Source organism: Ranitomeya imitator, chromosome 1 (assembly GCF_032444005.1).
Source record: "Ranitomeya imitator isolate aRanImi1 chromosome 1, aRanImi1.pri, whole genome shotgun sequence".
Lineage (NCBI taxonomy): Eukaryota > Metazoa > Chordata > Amphibia > Anura > Dendrobatidae > Ranitomeya > Ranitomeya imitator.
The window spans coordinates 479,527,730-479,547,763 of NC_091282.1; the positions used below are offsets into that span (position 1 = coordinate 479,527,730).

The following is a 20,034-nucleotide window of genomic DNA, read 5'->3' on the forward strand; positions in this document are numbered from 1 at the left end:
GTCAGTCTTTCTCCAGAGAATGGAAGCCCTCCCCTGAAGCAAAGTATTCAGGGGGGTCTCATGGGAACACAGCCTACAGTTTATTTTTTCATTTCTTACTTTAATATCACTTTGGTTTTATATTTGGATGGTTTCTGATATGAATTTTTAGGGTTAAATGAGTAATGTGTAAAGCTGTGGTAACACGAGCTGGTTATTTCTGGTTTTTGTTGGCGCTCTTTTTATGCCTTTTCATTGGTCAGCTGTAAACAACTGGGAAGAATCTTGTCTATAAATAGACAGTTTTCCCTCAGTTTTCCTCATATTGTTAATGAAGAGAGAAGATCCTGCCCGCCTTCCCTATTTTGTGGTGTTCCTTTCCTTGTCGTGGATGTTTATTTGAGGGTAAAATCACCCAACTATTGGGTGGATTGTTTCAGTTATTTATTGGTATTTAATAAATTTATGAAATTCTTGGTATTAATTTATTAAGATATTTATTGGTAAGATTCAATTAATTTATTTCATGTCACCCTGAATAAACACCACGGCCATTGATTTCCAATTTGAGGCTTTGTGTCTTTATTTTAATTAAGAATGGGTTTTGTGTTACCATGTTTAGCTTACATCAAAGAAGGCTAAGAGGAGACTTAATAGCTGTCTACAGATATCTGAAGGGGTATCACATTGTAGAGGAATCATTCTCATTTGCACATGGAAACATAAGCAATGGAATGAAACTGAAATGGAGAAGATACATATAACATGTTTGAAAAAAAAAAAAAAACTGACAGTGAATGTGATCAATGAGTCTAACAGGCTGCCACAAGAGGTGGCGAGTTCCACTTCAATGGAAGTCTTCAAGCAGAGGCTGGACAGACATCTGTCTCAGATGGTTTAGTGAATCCTGCATTGAGCAGGGGGTTGGACACTGACCCTTGAGGTCATTTTCAACTCTAACATTCTATGATTCTATGACCCAGCACAAGCAAACTGATTGCCTAAGGCAAGTTCCCTCTATTAGCTATAGTGCCACAATACAGCAAATAAGAAATTGGTTAACCTGAAAAACTAAGGCTACGTGCGCACGTTGAGTGGCAGAAATTTCTGCATCGCTTGGTAAAAAAAACGCTGCACAAAAACATGCATTTTAGGTGCATTTTTGCAGCGGTTTTGTATGCTTTTTGTACAGCAATTAATGCTTTTTTGAGCTAAAAGATATCTTTAATAAAGTTTTGTGATGTAATTTCCTGGTTCATCACCACCTTTTTCATGCTGATGCACTAGCATCAGAGGAATGAGATTAGGGCTTCCTGGCAGCTGTCACTGACACCTTGCTCTAGACTTAAGGTACCGTCACATTTAAGCGACGCTGCAGCGATATAGACAACGATGCCGATCGCTGCAGCGTCGCTGTTTGGTCGCTGGAGAGCTGTCACACAGACAGCTCTCCAGCGACCAACGATGCCGAAGTCCCCGGGTAACCAGAGTAAACATCGGGTTACTAAGCGCAGGGCCGCGCCTAGTAACCCGATGTTTACCCTGGTTACCATTGTAAATGTCACCGCTGTGCTCTGTTTACGGTCGGCCGGCGCTGACTCAGTGCAGGGAAGCTGACGCCGGGGGACGCGACAGACACCGGAATGTAAGTATGTAGTGTTTTGGGTTTTTTTACATTTACAATGGTAACCAGGGTAAACATCGGGTTACTAAGGCTATGTTCACACATAGCGTCCTGTCCTGCGGTTTCAACCGCAGTGGATTTGATAAATCTGCAGGGCAAACCCGCTGCGGTTATCCCTGCAGATTTATCGCGGTTTGTCCTGCGGTTTCCGCTGCGGGATTTTACCCCTACTATTGAGCAATATGCAGCATCAATAGTAATGTTAAAAATAATAAAATCATGTTATACTCACCCTCTGATGTCCCGATCTCCTCGGCGCTGCAGGGGGCGGTCCGGTTCCAAAGATGCTGTGCGAGAAGGACCTTCGTGACGTCACGGTCATGTGACCGCGACGTCACCGCAGGTCCTGGTCGCATAGCAAACCTGAGACTGGACAGCCGCGTGCAGCGCTGAGACTTCAGAGGTGAGTATAACATGATTTTTTATTTTAATTCTTTTTTTTTTACCACAAATATGGTTCCCGGGGCCTGGAGGAGAGTCTCCTCTCCTCCACCCCGGGTATAACCCGCACATTATCCGCTTACTTCCCGCATGGTGTGCACAGCCCCATGCGGGAAGTAAGCGGATCAATGCATTTCTATGGGTGCAGAATCGCTGCGATTCTGCACAAAGAAGTGACATGCTGCGGGTTGTAAACCGCTGCGTTCCCGCGCGGTTTTTCCCGCAGCATGTGCACAGCGGTTTGCGGTATCCATAGGATTTACATGTTACTGTCAACGCTATGGAAACTGCTGCGGACCCGCAGCTGCAAAATCGCCGCGGTTCCGCGGTGAAAACCGCAATGTGTGAACATAGCCTAAGCGCGGTCCTGCGCTTAGTAACCCGATGTTTACCCTGGTTACAAGTGAACACATCGCTGGATCGGCGTCACACACGCCGATTCAGCGATGTCAGCGGGTGATCCAGCGACGAAATAAAGTTCTGGCCTTTCTGCTCCGACCAGCGATGTCACAGCAGGATCCTGATCGCTGCTGCGTGTCAAACAACGATATCGCTATCCAGGACGCTGCAACGTCACGGATCGCTATCGTTCTAAAGTTGCGCAGTGTGAAGGTACCTTTAGTAATGAGGTGTCAGCCTGACACCCTCATTACTAAACCGATAAGTAAACATATGGTCTCCAGCCTATGTAGGTTAAAACAATTAACGTATATAGGCTGTAACCAGATAGCAACTGTTAATTTTAACAAAAAAAAAATTGCTGGACTGCCGTATATTTTAATAACCAGCAGGGGGAAAGATGACGGCTGAGGGCTGTTAATATTCTGGGAAGGAGCTAATAGCCATAAAGGTTCCCAGGCTATTAATATCATCTCACAGCTGTTTGCTTAGACTTTACTGGCTAGTTTACAGGGGGACCCCAGAAAAAAATTGACATAGGATCCCCCTATAAAATCTAATCAGCAAAGGCTAGGTAAACAACTGCGGGCTGATCTTAATAGCCTATGAAGGGGCCATGGATACTGGCCCCTCCCAGACTAAAAACATCTCTCAGACAACCCATAAAACGCGCATCTATATGATGCGCCAAATCTGGAGATTAGCCTCGCTCTTCTCACTTGCCCTGTAGCGGTGGCAAGTGGGGTTCCTATTTGTGGGGTTGATGTCACCTTTATATTGTCAGATGACATCAAGCCCACAGGTTAGTAATGGAGAGGCATCTAAGAAACCTATCATTACTAACCCAACAGTGATATTGTATAAAAACAAAAACACCCAGAATAAAGTCCTTTACTTGAAATAATGACAGACTCCCTTAATAATCTTAATTAAACCATACTCCCCAAACTGAATCCACTGATGCCATCATCTCCTGCACGAAAAATAAAATAAACCACAATATTCCTCACCTGTCCGCAGAGAAGATAATCCATAACTTCCCACAACGATCCTGATCACGTTGAGAGCAGTCACATCAGTCATGTGACTCCTCTCAGACAGCCAGCGATACACTGACAGTAAGTAATCGCTCCTGCAGTATATCACTGAGCTGCCGTGAGTTCACTGGAGTTCATCAGCACTGGTGCTCTCCCTTACGGCACCACTGCTGCGTGGGAAAGATCTCAAGCAACGGGGCTGCTGATGAACTCAGGTGAACTCTCTCACAGCAGTTCAGTGATACACTGTGGGAGCAATTACCTCCTGTCAGTTTATCACCGGCGGCCAGGTAGAACGGTCACATCTCCCGATATGACAGTTCTGCACGTGAGACCGCCATGGGACACTCAGGATTACATGGACTACAGTGGACAGGTGAGTATATGTTAGTATATTACTTTACATTATTTCTAGGAGAAGAGGGCATTGGGGATTTGGTGTTAGGAGATAATTTTTTTTCTTTTTATTTGAAAGTGGAAATTATTTTTTTCACAGGGGCCGGCAGATGAGACGACATCTCCCATCAGCAGCACCTGCTGTTACAGTCATCAGTGGCAGCAGACGTAGCCCAATGAGAGTAGTATCAGCCCATACCTGCTGGTCACAGTCACAGCTGCAAGGTCACGCTGACATCTGACAGCATGATCCCAGGGCGCTCTGACCGACAGTAATAGCAGTAGCGTTACTGCGGGTGAGAGTCACAGCTGCGGGATCACGCTGACATCTGACAGTGATCCTGCAGAGCTCTGACCGACCATTTCCCCACACTGTCACACAGATGACAGAGTGGGAAACGCCATAGGAAGCAAGTAAAACGCAAAACAAGAACTCAGCAAATCCGCAAATAATTTTATACCTGCGTTTTTGCTGCAGATTTGACTGACTCAATTCAAGTCAATGGGTGAAAATCGCTGCAGAAAAAAAAAACACTGCAAATACTTAAGGAAAATTACTGATCATGTGCACAACACTTCAGGATTGTCATTAAATAAACTTGCATAAGGATTCCATAGCTTTTTTTTGCCCATTTCCGCATTGAAAAAATGCTGCGAAAACGCATCAAAATTGCACTGTGTGCACATAACCTAAAGGGGTTGTCCACCTCTAGTGACAAAAAAAAAAAAATAAATAAATTCATGTATTTGAGGGAAAAAAATGGGTTTCATTACAAATTTTAAATGGTTTTATTTGTTTACTAAAAAAACAAAAATAAAAAAAAGAAAAGAATTGCAGCATTCACTAGGTCCTTCCTTGTGTCAGATGATTCTGTCAGATGATTCTGCCATTCAAGTGCTTTGGTCAAACAAAGAAAAAAAAAATGGATGCCATACGGAGCCACAACATAGAATCCATTTTTTTTTTATACAGTGCAATTCTTTTACATTTAAGAAACTTGCATTTCAGCATTTCTGAAAAAAACTCACCAAAAAAATGGATATCTCCTTTAATGTACACTTTAATCTTATCCCTAAACAATTCCTAAAAGGTACAGTTATTGTACAGCAATGCTTTTTAGTTTCACTACAAGCAAACCACAAGAGATACCATGTGTATTTCATTTCCCCTGAAAGCTCCAGTATATGCACTACACACAAAAAGTTAGGAATATTTGGCCTTCGGGCGAAATTTATGGAGAAACGAAAAAGGTCACACTACAGTGATATCTTATCATGATAGCTGGGCATTTAAGTAGAAGCATGCAAATGTAAGCACGTCATCACGCACAATTTATTGAAACAAAGGCCAACAGTGGTGGGTATACCCTTACAAAAAATGTCAGTGTCAATAATTGTAATGTAGCTTTGAGCATCAATTACAGCTTGACAACAATGTCTCTTGCTATTCACAAGTTGAGTTATTGTCTGTTGAGGCATGTCATCATTGGGTTTCTGGGGTACAGAGTTATGAGCCTTTACAGGGCAACTCTGCTGATCTGATAGGTTTTCTATGGGATTCAGGTCTCCATTTGAGGTACCCGAGTCTCCTGCAGCCGTTCCCTAATGATGTGACCTCAATGAGCAGGAGAATTGTCATCCATGAAGATGAAATTAGGCATGTGTTGAACGAGCAGAGGAACAATGACTGGATTAATAATATTATTTAAGTAGTAGGGGCTTGCCACTGTACCATTCACAAAGTGTAGGGCAGTTCTGTATTGACTAGACACCTTCCAACACTAACACCACAACCACAGGCTCATCTGGTGATAACAGTGGCTGATGCATATTGCCCTCCTTAAAGGGAAGGTACCGCGTTTGTAGATCATTAATTAATCAATGTAATGTAGCATAACATGCTGTTATAACCCAGATTTGAATGCATGTAAAACAGATTTCATGTGTGATATGAGTAGAAAGAAGGAACTGGGGGCTGACATCTTGGTTTTGCAGCAGTAGCACGTCACTATCAGTGTCAGATTACGGCACCCCATGGACATAGGAGATAATAGACCGGCTCGGACCCTATCTGTAACATTGCAGCAGCATTAGCAGTGAGCTGGGCACGCCTCTGTGGGCTGCACAACTCACTGCTGTAGGTGTGACTAGCTGCCATTTTATTAGAGCCCTGTGCTATCTGCCGAGCTCCACTTGCTCTCTATCACAGGAGAGAAGAAGCCCTCACTTCTCCTCTGTACTCCAGGCACTGCAGGTTCTGGGCAGACATCCTCTGCTCTCACACTCTGCCGTGTGCTTCTCCTACTCTGTCTCCGCCTCCCCACAATCCCAGTGATCTCCGGTAAACTGCACTCTCCCCCTGTGTCACTCTCCCCCTCTGTGCGGCATGGGGGGATTCTGTGCGGCGTGGGGGGGTCTCTGTGCGGCGTGGGGGGGTCTCTGTGCGGCGTGGGGGGGTCTCTGTGCGGCGTGGGGGGGTCTCTGTGCGGCGTGGGGGGGTCTCTGTGCGGCGTGGGGGGGTCTCTGTGCGGCGTGGGGGGGTCTCTGTGCGGCGTGGGGGGGTCTCTGTGCGGCGTGGGGGGGTCTCTGCGCGGCGTGGGGGGGTCTCTGCGCGGCGTGGGGGGGTCTCTGCGCGGCGTGGGGGGGTCTCTGCGCGGCGTGGGGGGGTCTCTGCGCGGCGTGGGGGGGTCTCTGCGCGGCGTGGGGGGGTCTCTGCGCGGCGTGGGGGGGTCTCTGCGCGGCGTGGGGGGGTCTCTGCGCGGCGTGGGGGGGTCTCTGCGCGGCGTGGGGGGGTCTCTGCGCGGCGTGGGGGGGTCTCTGCGCGGCGTGGGGGGGTCTCTGCGCGGCGTGGGGGGGTCTCTGCGCGGCGTGGGGGGGTCTCTGCGCGGCGTGGGGGGGTCTCTGCGCGGCGTGGGGGGTCTCTGCGCGGCGTGGGGGGGTCTCTGCGCGGCGTGGGGGGGTCTCTGCGCGGCGTGGGGGGGTCTCTGCGCGGCGTGGGGGGGTCTCTGCGCGGCGTGGGGGGGTCTCTGCGCGGCGTGGGGGGGTCTCTGCGCGGCGTGGGGGGGTCTCTGCGCGGCGTGGGGGGGTCTCTGCGCGGCGTGGGGGGGTCTCTGCGCGGCGTGGGGGGGTCTCTGCGCGGCGTGGGGGGGTCTCTGCGCGGCGTGGGGGGGTCTCTGCGCGGCGTGGGGGGGTCTCTGCGCGGCGTGGGGGGGTCTCTGCGCGGCGTGGGGGGGTCTCTGCGCGGCGTGGGGGGGTCTCTGCGCGGCGTGGGGGGGTCTCTGCGGCGTGGGGGAGTCTCTGTGCGGCGTGGAATCTCTGTGCAGCGTGGGGGGGTCTCTGTGCAGCGTGGGGGGGGTCTCTGTGCAGCGTGGGGGGGGTCTCTGTGCAGCGTGGGGGGGGTCTCTATGCGTGTATGCAAGCATCGTCCGATGGGACTACAAGTCCCATCGGACGATGCCTGCTACAATGACAGTGATTGACACATTAGCCAATTATGGGACAGTAATAGTCCCATCATCCGGCTAATGTGTTGAATGAAAAAAAAAAAAAATACTCCATACATACATGCCACATACATGCCACATACAATACATTCATACATTACATACATATAGACATACAGTACATTAAACATAGAGTTCATACTCACCATTACTTGTCACTTTGTTCCCCGAAGCCAGTGTCATCTGTAAAAAAAAATATTAAAAAAACAAACAACCAATATACTCCCTGTCCGCAGAAATCCATGAGTGTCCCACGACGATCTCCCGTGGAGAGCAGCAGCATCAGATAATGCGACTGCTCTCTAGGGGCTCCAGGAACACAATACAATGACAGCAGGAAGGTATCCTTCCACCACTGTATTCCTCCGCCGCTGTAAAAAAAAAAGTCCCTAGTCTCACTTTATGCCATTGGTGTATGAGAAATTTTCCCAGGCAGCAATTGCCATAAAGTGAGACCGTGTCCTAAGGTAACCTCTCAGTGATGCACTGTAGGAGCCATTGTCTCCTGTCAGTGTGTCACTGAAGGTCCTATAGAGCAGTGACATCACCCGATGTCACTGTTCTATAGGGGAGATCGTCGTGGGACACTCGATATTAATTGGACTACGGCGGATAGGTAGTATACGGTTTATTATTTTACGTTTTTTGCAGGCGCTGAAGTATGGTAAGTATGGTGAAATGAAGAATATTAAAATACTTTTTTCCTAATGTGTGCGTGTTTTTTTTAACCCTTTCTTAGTATTGGATTAATAACGGATAGGCGTCTTATTGACGCCTCTCCGTTATTAACCCGGCTTAATGTCACCTTACAATAGCAAGGTGACATTAACCCTTCATTACCCCATATCCCACCGCTACACGGGAGTGGGAAGAGAGGGGCTAAGTGTCGGAATTGGCGCATCTTACAGATGCGCCATTTCTGGGGCGGCTGCGGACTGGTATTTGTAGCCTGGGGGGGGGGGGGGGGCAATATCCATGGCCCCTCTCTAGGCTATGAATATCAGCCTGCAGCTGTCTGCGTAGCCTTTCTGGCTATAAAATATAGGGGGACCCCACACAATTTTTTTTTTTGGGGTCCCCTTATTTTAATAGCCAGTAAAGGCTATACAGACAGCTGCGGGCTGATATTCATAGCAGGCTACAGATATTGGCCCCCGGCCGTCGGCTTTCCCCCACTGGCGCAGAAAATTGCACGGGCGCCCACGCGGTTTTTTTTTTTGGTTTTTTTTAATTCAACCCTCACAAAGGCCTCCTTCACACTTGCGTCGGTACGAGTCCGTCGCTATGCGTCGGGCCGACGTACCGACGCACGTTGTGAAATTTGTGCCCGACGTGGGCAGCGGATGCAGTTTTTCAACACATCCACTGCCCATTCTGAAGTCTAGAAGGAGGGGGCGGAGTTTTGGCAGCGCATGCGCGGTAGAAAATGGCGGACGCGCTGGACAAAAAAAAGTTCACTTGAACGTTTTATCCGTGCCTACGGTCCGCCAAAACACGACAGATCCTTTGCACGACGGACGCGACCACGTGTGGCCATCCGTCACGATCTGTCGCTAATACAAGTTTATGGGAAAAAAAACGCATCCTGCGAGCACATTTGCAGAATCCGTTTTTTTCCGCCAGATCCGTTTTTTCCACCGGATCCATTTTTTCCCGCCAGATCCGTTTTTTTCCGCCGGTTCCGTTTTTTCCCGCCAGATCCATTTTTTCCTGCTGGATCCGTTAATTCCCGCCGGATCCGTTTTTTCCCGCCGGATCCGTTTTTTTCCACAATTTCCTTTTTTTCTGCCAGATCAGTTTATTTTCCATCGGATCCTTTTTTTTCCCGCCAGATCCGTTTTTTTCCACAATTTCCTTTTTTTCTGCCAGATCAGTTTATTTTCCATCGGATCCTTTTTTTCCCGCCTGATCCGTTTTTTCCCGCCAGATCCGTTTTTTCCCGCCAGATCCATTTTTTTCCACAAGTTCTTTTTTTTATCTGCCAGTTCCGTTTTTTCCCGCCGGATCCGTTTTTTTCCACAATTTCCTTTTTTTTTTTTTTATCAGATCAGTTTTTTTTTTCTATCGGATCCTTTTTTTCCGCCTTATCCGGTTTTTTTTCCACAATTTCCTTTTTTTTCTGCCAGATCAGTTTTTTTTCCATCGGATGCTTTTTTTCCCGCCTAATCCGTTTTTTTCCGCCGGATCTGTTTTTTTCCCACAAGTTCCTTTTTTTTCTGCCAGATCAGTTTTTTTTCCATCGGATCCTTTTTTTCCCGCCTAATTTGTTTTTTTCCGCCGGATCCGTTTTTTCCCACAAGTTCCTTTTTTTTCTGCCAGATCAGTTTTTTCCGACCGATCCGTTTTTTCCCACAAGTTCCTTTTTTTTCTGCCAGATCAGTTTTTTCCGACCGATCCGTTTTCTCACGCCAGATCCGTTTTTTTCCACAATTTACTTTTTTTTCTGCCAGATCAGTTTTTTTTTTTCGCCGGATCCGTTATTTTCTCATTGAGTTGTATTAGCGCCGGATGGCTACATGTTTCATCCGTTTTTTTGCAGGATCCGTCAAAACAGCTGTTTCCGCCGGACGGAAAACACATACAGAGGAACGGTTGAATCGCGATCTCACCTGCCGCTATTGCGGGCACATGTCAGTCATGTTTTTTTCTATTGACAGATTGGGCGATTCTGAACGCGGCGATACTAAATATGTGTAGGTTTGATTTTTTTATTGTTTTATTTTTGATGGGGCAAAAGGGGGGTGATTTAAACTTTAATTTTTATTTTTTTTTTCATATTTTTAAAAACATTTTTTTTTTACATTTGCCACGCTTCAATAGCCTCCATGGGAAACTAGAAGCTGGCACAACTCGATCGGCTCAGCTACATAGCAGCGATCATCAGATTGCTGCTCCGTAGCTGAATTACAGGCTTACTATGAGCGCCGACCACAGGGAGGCACTCACAGCAGGCCGGCATCAGTAGCTATAGAGGTCTCAAGGACCTCTATGGTTACCATCCTGACGCATCGCCAACCCCTGATCATGTGACGGGGGTGGACGATACGCCCATTTCTGGCCGTGCGGCTGGAAGCGGTAGTTAAATGCCGCTGTCAGCATTTGACAGCGGCATTTAACAGGTTAATAGCGGCGGGTGAATTGCGATTTCACCTGCCGCTATTGCGCGCACATGTCAGCTGTACAAAACAGCCGACATGTCGTGACTTTGATGTGGGCTCAGCGCCGGAGCCCACATCAAAGGAGGAGACACGACATGCGCAGAACATGTTGCGTTTTTTACTGCGATGCGTTTTTCCCCCAGAAAAAACGCAACATATGCACAAAAATTGCAGAATGCATTATAAATGATGGGATGCATATGTATGCATTTTTAAATTGTTTTCATCACATTTTTATAGCGAACAAACGCAAAAAAAATGCGAAAAATCCTGAACGTGTGCACACAGCCTCAAGGTGTATCTCCCCATCACACTCCATATGTGTCTCACTCATCATACTTCACGTCTCTTTCTCTCCCATCAGTCACTCTTAGGCCGGGGACACACACAACGTATAAAAAAAGGTCCGTTTTTGATGGACGAGAATCGCACAAATGTTACCAAAACAGTGATCCGTGTGCAGTGCGAGGATGCGATTTTCTCGCATCCAATGATCCGTTTGGCATCCATGTGACATTCGTATGGCGTCCGTATGGTGAGATTTTCTCACACACTTGCAAAATGAGCAAATAATGGCTGAGCCTTTCCTGTCACCTGCTCAATGCCTGAGAATTTCTCGCACGTCACACTGATGGTCCGTGTGCTGTGCGATTTTTTTCTCACCCCCAAATACTTTCATTGGCCGAGATACGCTGAGAATTGCAGCATGCTGCGATTTCACTCGGATCCTGAATACGGCCGAGAAAATATCGGATGATGGGAGCTGCCCCATAGATTAACATTGGGACGAGTGCTATGCGATTTTTTTTTATCGCATTGCACTCGTCTGTATTGCGGTCTAGTGTGACCCCGGCCTTAGCCATACAATGCATCTCTCCCCTCCCTCCATAATGCCTGGCCATTCACTGCAGAGCTGGAGCTCCCACACAGCTCCTAATGCTGCTCCATGCACACCACATGTCTTCACTCTTCTTGGGTCCAGATGCTGCTGAGCCCACTGTGTTCTGCTCCTCTGTAAACTAGCTGTCACTCTGATGCAGTAACTGTCACACACAAAATGGTGCTGCCCTGTGATGCTGCTCTTCATTCTTCCTGTTGGGGCAGTAACTGCTGACATCACCATTTCCCTCCCCTTTTGGGTGGTCTAATATCCCTGGGGCAGAGCTGCTAAGTCTTACTATAGCTGCTTGAGGTCTAAAACTGAAAATGCCCCCCCTAGTGGTAAATATGTATATTTGTAGAAAAATATATAATATTTTTCATATAGAAATGTTTGCAAACAGTGCAAACATTGCATTAATACATTTTAATTACTATTTTAAGCTTAATTTCACAAAAAAAACAAAATACGAGAAAACTGGTGGCACCTTCCCTTTAAAGTCTCCAATATTGTTGGCACCCATCATTTCTGTTCAGCGTGAATTGACTTTCATCAGTGAACAGAGGCCCACTCCCTCATCCATAGTAGATGGAAGATGATGATGCCTGTGCCTGGTGGTGTGTTCAGGTACCCTTGCAGGTCGACTAGCACGCAGAACATGCAGATTCAGACTGCTTTGAATGGTCGGATGTGACACTTTAGTGCCGCTCACCTCCCTTAAATGTTGGTGGAGTTGTATGGCATTCTTCATCCGATTCCAAGGGCATTGTTCACAATGAAGCAGTCATCAGTGTGGAATGTGGCCAAAGGACATCCACTTCTGTCTGACTCATCCAGGTTCTCTGTTGCAACCTGCTGATGACACCGACACTCTAAGCTCATTGGCCACTTCCATCTGAGAACACCCTGCTTGAAGCCTCACAATGGCAAGGTAGTGTTGACCAATTATTAGGTGTTGTCTTAAGGTACAGTTACACTAAACGACTTACCAACGATCACGACCAGCGATACGACCTGGCCGTGATCGTTGGTAAGTCGTTGTGTGGTCGCTGGGGAGCTGTCACACAGACAGCTCTCTCCAGCGACCAACGATCAGGGGAACGACTTCGGCATCGTTGAAACCGTCTTCAACGATGCCGAAGTCCCCGGGTAACCAGGGTAAACATCGGGTTACTAAGTGCAGGGCCGTGCTTAGTAACCCGATATTTACCCTGGTTACCATTGTAAAAGTAAGAAAGAAAAAAAAAAAACAACATACTCACATTCCGATGTCTGTCACGTCCCCCGCCGTCAGCTTCCCGCACTGTCAGCGCCGGCCGTAAAGTATGTAGTTGTTTTTTTGTTTTTTTTTACTTTTACAATGGTAACCATGGTAAAATATCGGGTTACTAAGCGCGGCCCTGCTCTTAGAAACCCGATAAATACCCTGGTTACAAGTGAACACATCACTGGATCGGCGTCATACACGCCGATCCAGCGATGACAGCGGGTGATCAGCGACCAAAAAAAGGTCCTGATCATTCCCCAACGACCAATGATCTCCCAAAAGGGGCCTGATCGTTGGTCGCTGTCACACATAACGAGATCGTTAGCGGGATCGTTGCTACGTCACAAAAAGCGTGACGTTGCAACGATATCGTTAACAAAATCGTTATGTGTGAAGGTACCTTTAGGCTCATTATGTCAAAATGTGAAGAGCATGATAAGGAAGACTATAAATACCAATTCTAATTGAACCCCAAAATGTATTGTGCGATTCATTGATCAAACCAATGATGTGAATTTTGCCGTTAAGGTCCTTGTTAGAGAACAGCAAGTTGTGCAAAAAGTACTGAAAACACTGAACAGTTGAACATGTATATTCAAAAGTTTAGAGACTGTCACATTAAGTTCACCTGAAAAGGTTAAAGTGCATATTAGATTTGTTCTGAAATTTCCCCCGGAAAGCCAAATACCCTTAACTGTGTGCAGTGTATATTTAGGTTAAATAAATTGGCTGATCGTGAAACTTAAAAATTTGGATATTTTTATGACTTTCAGCATCTAGCAATAAGTACAACAAAAACTTGCCAGTATTCTGCAAACAATGGACAGTATTTTCTAAAATACAATTTTTACCCAATGGAACATTTGTTTTTTTAAGTTGCAAAACAGAGCTCAAGCCAACATTCAAGTGAACAGCTGCACTAAGCCGGGTGTGCTGAAATAATAGCACTGCTCAGCTACTGGACCATCTGCTCGGGATGAAATAATGCTAGGGTTGAAGCTTTGCAACGTAATGAATAATGTGCTGATAGGATCAACAAAACTGTTCTCACTACACAACAAATCCTCTTTAAAGTGATCAAATTATTTTATCTTCGATAACTGTATAAACATTTAAGGAGAATAGTCTGAGACCATACCAAAACATATTTAATATTAAAGTAAACCATTAGGACCTTCTGCATAGCCATTCAAAGCTTAGTCAGACCAACACGTATTGCTTACAAATGGGGAAGTAGAAACTACATAAAATTAAAACTACATGCAGACATTTTGAGCTGCATTAAATTTAATAATTTTATGGTTTTGGTATGGCCTATGTGACTACTAAAAGCCTACAAAAATTTAAGAAAAATCCCACAGACCCCAGTCCAAGGCTCTGCTGCCCACGAACCACTTCTAAGCAGAGAAGCCACATCACACAGTCTGACTGCCATGTTAGTTTGGAGTTGCCGTCTGCAATATGGACACAAAAAGTACTGCATGTTAGATAAGCAAGAAAACACAAATATGGCATTACAAACATCCTATGCTAGCATTTTGTATATCAGTAACACTGCTTTACTGGTCAGAGACCTAGTTCACTTTTAGGCTATGTTCACACATTGCGTTTTGGCTGCGTTTTTATTCTGCAGGCCAAACCTACTCTCTTGGCAGTAAGAAGCTGCTTACAAACACCATGTTTTGCATTGTTTTTCCGGATACCAAAGTTCAGCTTTATTTTGACCACAGAAACATGAACACAGGTCACCAATGCAAGACATATGTGAAACCATAAAACAATTTTTGGAAGAAAAAAAAGCAATTTGGTCAAATTTAATGAAAAATGTTTATGTCTGAACAAAAACATTCATGAGTTCATGAAAAGATTCACGGTTACATTATGGTTTAACCTTGGGGAAAAAAATGTTTTTCACACACTGCTGTAGCTGGGTTTTTTTTCTCTTCACAGAAAAAGCAGCAAAACTTGATACCTGCGTTTTTTGCAATTGTTCCCTATGGGTAAAAAACACTGCAAAACGTTGAAAGAAGTGACAAGCTGTAGTTTTTAAAAAAACAGAAGTTTTCCAAATCCGTCACAAAATAAAACGTGTGTGCATGAAATTTCTGAAACCTCTCAGGCTTTGCTGGTACTGTAAAAAGCAGCTTAAAATATGGATTAACAAACACAGCAAAAACGGAACATGTGAACACAGCTTATAGATGTAAATTTAGCACCAAAAATTGGGGGGCAGGAGGAAAGCTGGAAGAGGGGTCCATTATTTCCCAGAAGGGATCCACCCTCTCTTTGGCACTAAATATATGGCCTTCACATTTAGCTGTAAAAAACATATATAAAGCCTAAAGCATCAAATATTGTCTGCAAAGCACAAGTAAAATATAGTAGCAGAAATCTATCAATCACTTCAAGGCACACAAGTTGCCATCATTTCACTTTAGATTTTAATTTCTCAATGAAGACTAGAGACCAGGACAGACTTCTCGTTTTTAGTTCCAGTAAGGTGACATCATATTACAAATCTGTAGGAAAAATACACATCAATTTGTACTGTAGTATTGCCTTGTCACATAATCCAGAAATGAATTCTCACATTTCAAGTAATAAGATACTGTTTACACCCCAAGAAACTGCGAATCTGCGTTTTTTTTAATGACTCATCCCAATGGCTATCGTTTTTCAATATTTCCATAGACAAAACTATATGAAGATTAGCTTTTCCTGGAGAAATTGTTGTTTTCTTAACCACTTTTCCGCAAGGCAAAGTATATATAATTTAGCTGGTTTAAATCAAACATTTGTCAATATACTCAATGGCTGTCTGTGGGGCAAAAAGCAGACTATCTATCCTGATGGAAAAGGTACATTTAAGATCTGAATAGGGAGCATTGTGAAGGGTTTTTTTTTTTTTTAAACCACAAGAGCTGCTAGTGTAAAAAAAAAATCATAGCTTTGTACATCCAATGCTGATACTACAGTGTTTAACACGTTTACCTGCCCCAAAGCTGTGAGCACATCAATGAACCGACCAATTTTTACAATTCTGGCTAGTGTCACTTTATGAGGTAATAACGAACACTTCAACGGATCCCACTGATTCAGACATTGCTTTTTTGTGACATTGTACTTTACGATAGTGGTATAATTTATTTGATATGACTTGCATTTGTGGGGAAAGAAATGGAAATTTGGCAAAAAAATTGAACATTTTGAAGCTTTCAAAGTTTTACTTTTAGTGCCTTTAAATGAATCATCGTTATATCACATCATATTGTTAATAAATAACATATCCCACATGTCTCATTTATATCGAACAATTTTTGAAAAAATTTTTGTGAGGAAGTTGAGGGTTAAAAGTTGACCAGCGGAAAATTTAGAAAAAAATTTATTTCTAAAGAGACCAAATCACACTTGAAGTTATTTTAAGGTGTCTATGCGACAGAAAATACCCAAGTGTGACACCATTCTAAAAACTGCATCCCTCAAGGTGCTCAAAACCACATTCAAGAAGTTTATTAACCAGGTGCTTCACAGAAATTATTGGAATGTGGAAGTAAAAAATGCATATTAACTATAACACAAAAGTTTTACTTTAGACTCAATTTAAAAATAAAAACAACAATTGTAAGGGTAACAGGAAAAAAAACGGTTCCCAAAATTTGTTGTGCAATTTCTCCTGAGTTTACCGACACCCCATACGTGGAGGAAAACCACTGTTTGGACACACAGAAGGGCTCGGAAGGGATGGAGCGCCATTTGATTATTTGGATGTATAATTTACTGGAATAATTAGCGGATGCCATGTTGAGTTTGGAGAGCCCCTGATGTGCCTAAACTCTGGAAACTGCCCACAAATGACACCATTTTGTAAACTAGACCCCTCAGAGATCTTATCTAGTTGTGTGGGGAGCACCTTGAACCCACAGGTGCTTCACAGAAGTTTATAATATTATGACCTGTGAAAGTTAAAAAAAACATGAATGAATAAAATGTTTTTTTAGCCCCAAATTCTGCATTTTCACAAGGGTAACAAGAGAAATTGCACCAATTAGTTTTGCAATTTATATCAAGTATGCCGGTACCCCATATGTGGGGGAAAATACTATTTGGGCTCATGGCGGGGGCTCAGAAAAGGAGTGACTATTTGGAACGGAGACTTTGATGAAATGGTCTGCCTGTGTCAGGTCTCCTTTGGAGAGCCCCTGATGTGCCTAAACAGTGAAAACACTCACAAGTGACACCATTTTGAAAGCTAAACCCTTCAAGAAATGTGTCTAGATGTGTGGTGAGGACCTTGAACCCCCAAGCTGCTTCACAGAAGTTCATAACGTAGAGCTTTGAAATAAAAAAAATAAAAAAATCAAATTGTTCCCACAAAAATGTTGCTTGCTTTACATTTTTTTCCACAAGGATAGGAGAAAATGGACCCCAAAATTTATTGTGCAATTTCTCCCAAGTACGCCGATACCGCGTATGTGGTAGAATACTTTTGAGGCACAGTGCAAAGCTCAGAAGGGAATAAGCGCCATATTGGTGTTCACATTTTGCTGGACTGGTTTGAGCGTGCCATGTCACATTGGCAGAGCCCCTGATGTGCCAGACCAGCAGAACCCCCCATAAGAGACCCCATTTTACAAACTACACCTCTCAATGAATTCACCTAGGGGTGCAGTGATCATATTGACACCACAGGCGGGTCACAGAATTTTATACAATTGGGTAATGAAAAAAATAAATAAATTACATTTTTACCATCAAAATTTTGTTTTAGTTCCAGATTTTACATCTTCAAGTTGGGAAGTGGATAAAAACGGCACCAAAATGTGGGCCACAATTTCTGCTGAATGTATAAATATGCCATATGTGGCTGTACTGCTTAGCCACACAGCGAGACATGGAAGGGACTGAGTGCTATTGGCAAATATGGCTGCCAATCACTGACTGCTTATCAGTAGTCATGATGCCAACATTGCGACACATTAAGGCTGATGCTGTATCAGTAGCATAGCAAGTATACACTGCACCCACTCACTGTTTGGGTCAGTGCATCTGAACTCACAAGGTGTGAGAATTGTTTTCTTTTTTGACATTTATACCCATTTTAGGCTACGTTCAGACTAGCGTTGCGCGCCGCTCCGTCGGCGACGCAACGCACGACGCACAAAAAAACGCGGCAAAACGCACGCAAAAACGCTGCGTTTTGCGAAGCGTGCGTCGTTTTTTGCCGAAGATCGGACGCAAGAAAAATGCAACTTGTTGCGTTTTCTTGGTCCGACGCTAGCGACAAAAAAGACGCAAGTGTTGCAAAACGCAACACACAAAAACTCATGCGTCCCCCATGTTAAACATAGGGGCGCATGACGCGTGCGTCGCCGCTGCGTCGCCCGACGCTAAGGCGACGCACACTAGCGGAACGCTAGTGTGAACGTAGCCTTAGTCTAAGATTTGTCAAAGATGAATAACCCTACAAATTAAAAGAGAAGATAGAAATGCTGGTAAGTGGGAGGTAGTTCTTAGCTTTCCTGCCGCCCCTCACAAACTACTGACAAGGATGTTGGACAAGGGCCCACTAATCGATTAGCTCATTTCCAGTACCTTTGGCTTTCTTGTTACTTTTTATTACACTTCATTTTTTATTTTAAACGTTCCAGGAGCCATAACTTTTTATTTTTTCAGAGATCGCCATTTGAGTTCATTTTGTTTTTCAAGAGCAGAATATTACAGCAATATTTTAAACAAAACTGCAATATTACAACTTTAATTTTTAAAATTGATGTTATTCACAGTGGTGCACAATATAACAGGCAACATACTTTTAAGTAACTTTTCAGAATAATTTGCCCTGTGTATATACAGGTCCTTCTCAAAAAATTAGCATATAGTGTTAAATTTCATTATTTACCATAATGTAATGATTACAATTAAACTTTCATATATTATAGATTCATTATCCACCAACTGAAATTTGTCAGGTCTTTTATTGTTTTAATACTGATGATTTTGGCATACAACTCCTGATAACCCAAAAAACCTGTCTCAATAAATTAGCATATTTCACCCATCCAATCAAATAAAAGTGTTTTTTAATAACAAACAAAAAAACCATCAAATAATAATGTTCAGTTATGCACTCAATACTTGGTTGGGAATCCTTTGGCAGAAATGACTGCTTCAATGCGGCGTGGCATGGAGGCAATCAGCCTGTGACACTGCTGAGATGTTATGGAGGCCCAGGATGCTTCAATAGCGGCCTTAAGCTCATCCAGAGTGTTGGGTCTTGCGTCTCTCAACTTTCTCTTCACAATATCCCACAGATTCTCTATGGGGTTCAGGTCAGGAGAGTTGGCAGGCCAATTGAGCACAGTAATACCATGGTCAGTAAACCATTTACCAGTGGTTTTGGCACTGTGAGCAGGTGCCAGGTCGTGCTGAAAAATGAAATCTTCATCTCCATAAAGCATTTCAGCCGATGGAAGCATGAAGTGCTCCAAAATCTCCTGATAGCTAGCTGCATTGACCCTGCCCTTGATGAAACACAGTGGACCAACACCAGCAGCTGACATGGCACCCCACACCATCACTGACTGTGGGTACTTGACACTGGACTTCAGGCATTTTGGCATTTCCTTCTCCCCAGTCTTCCTCCAGACTCTGGCACCTTGATTTCCGAATGACATGCAAAATTTGCTTTCATCAGAAAAAAGTACTTGGGACCACTTAGCAACAGTCCAGTGCTGCTTCTCTGTAGCCCAGGTCAGGCGCCTCTGCCGCTGTTTATGGTTCAAAAGTGGCTTTACCTGGGGAATGCAGCACCTGTAGCCGATTTCCTGCACACGCCTGTGCACGGTGGCTCTGGATGTTTCCACACCAGACTCAGTCCACTGCTTCCTCAGGTTCCCCAAGGTCTGGAATCGGTCCTTCTCCACAATCTTCCTCAGGGTCCGGTCTCCTCTTCTCGTTGTACAGCGTTTTCTGCCACATTGTTTCCTTCCAACAGACTTACCATTGAGGTGCCTTGATACAGCACTCTGGGAACAGCCTATTTGTTGAGAAATTTCTTTCTGGGTCTTACCCTCTTGCTTGAGGGTGTCAATGATGGCCTTCTTGACACCTGTCAGGTCGCTAGTCTTACCCATGATGGGGGTTTTGAGTAATGAACCAGGCAGGGAGTTTATAAAAGCCTCAGGTATCTTTTGCATGTGTTTAGAGTTAATTAGTTGATTCAGAAGATTAGGGTAATAGGTCGTTTAGAGAACCTTTTCTTGATATGCTAATTTATTGAGACAGGTTTTT

The 20,034-nt window shown here is 44.4% G+C and overlaps 1 protein-coding gene across 4 annotated transcripts in view; it reads right to left on the minus strand.

Annotated features, from left to right (window-relative positions):
- The window catches only part of ELAVL2 (ELAV like RNA binding protein 2), a 263,389-nt gene that overhangs the window by 180,768 nt on the left and 62,587 nt on the right, over positions 1 to 20,034 (minus strand). For all 4 annotated transcript variants that reach the window (XM_069765490.1, XM_069765462.1, XM_069765481.1 and 1 more), the window contains exon 2: positions 14,108 to 14,198. In XM_069765490.1, the coding sequence (XP_069621591.1) occupies positions 14,108 to 14,179 (72 nt within the window). In that variant the 5' untranslated portion in view covers positions 14,180 to 14,198. The remainder of the gene's footprint in view (positions 1 to 14,107; positions 14,199 to 20,034) is intronic.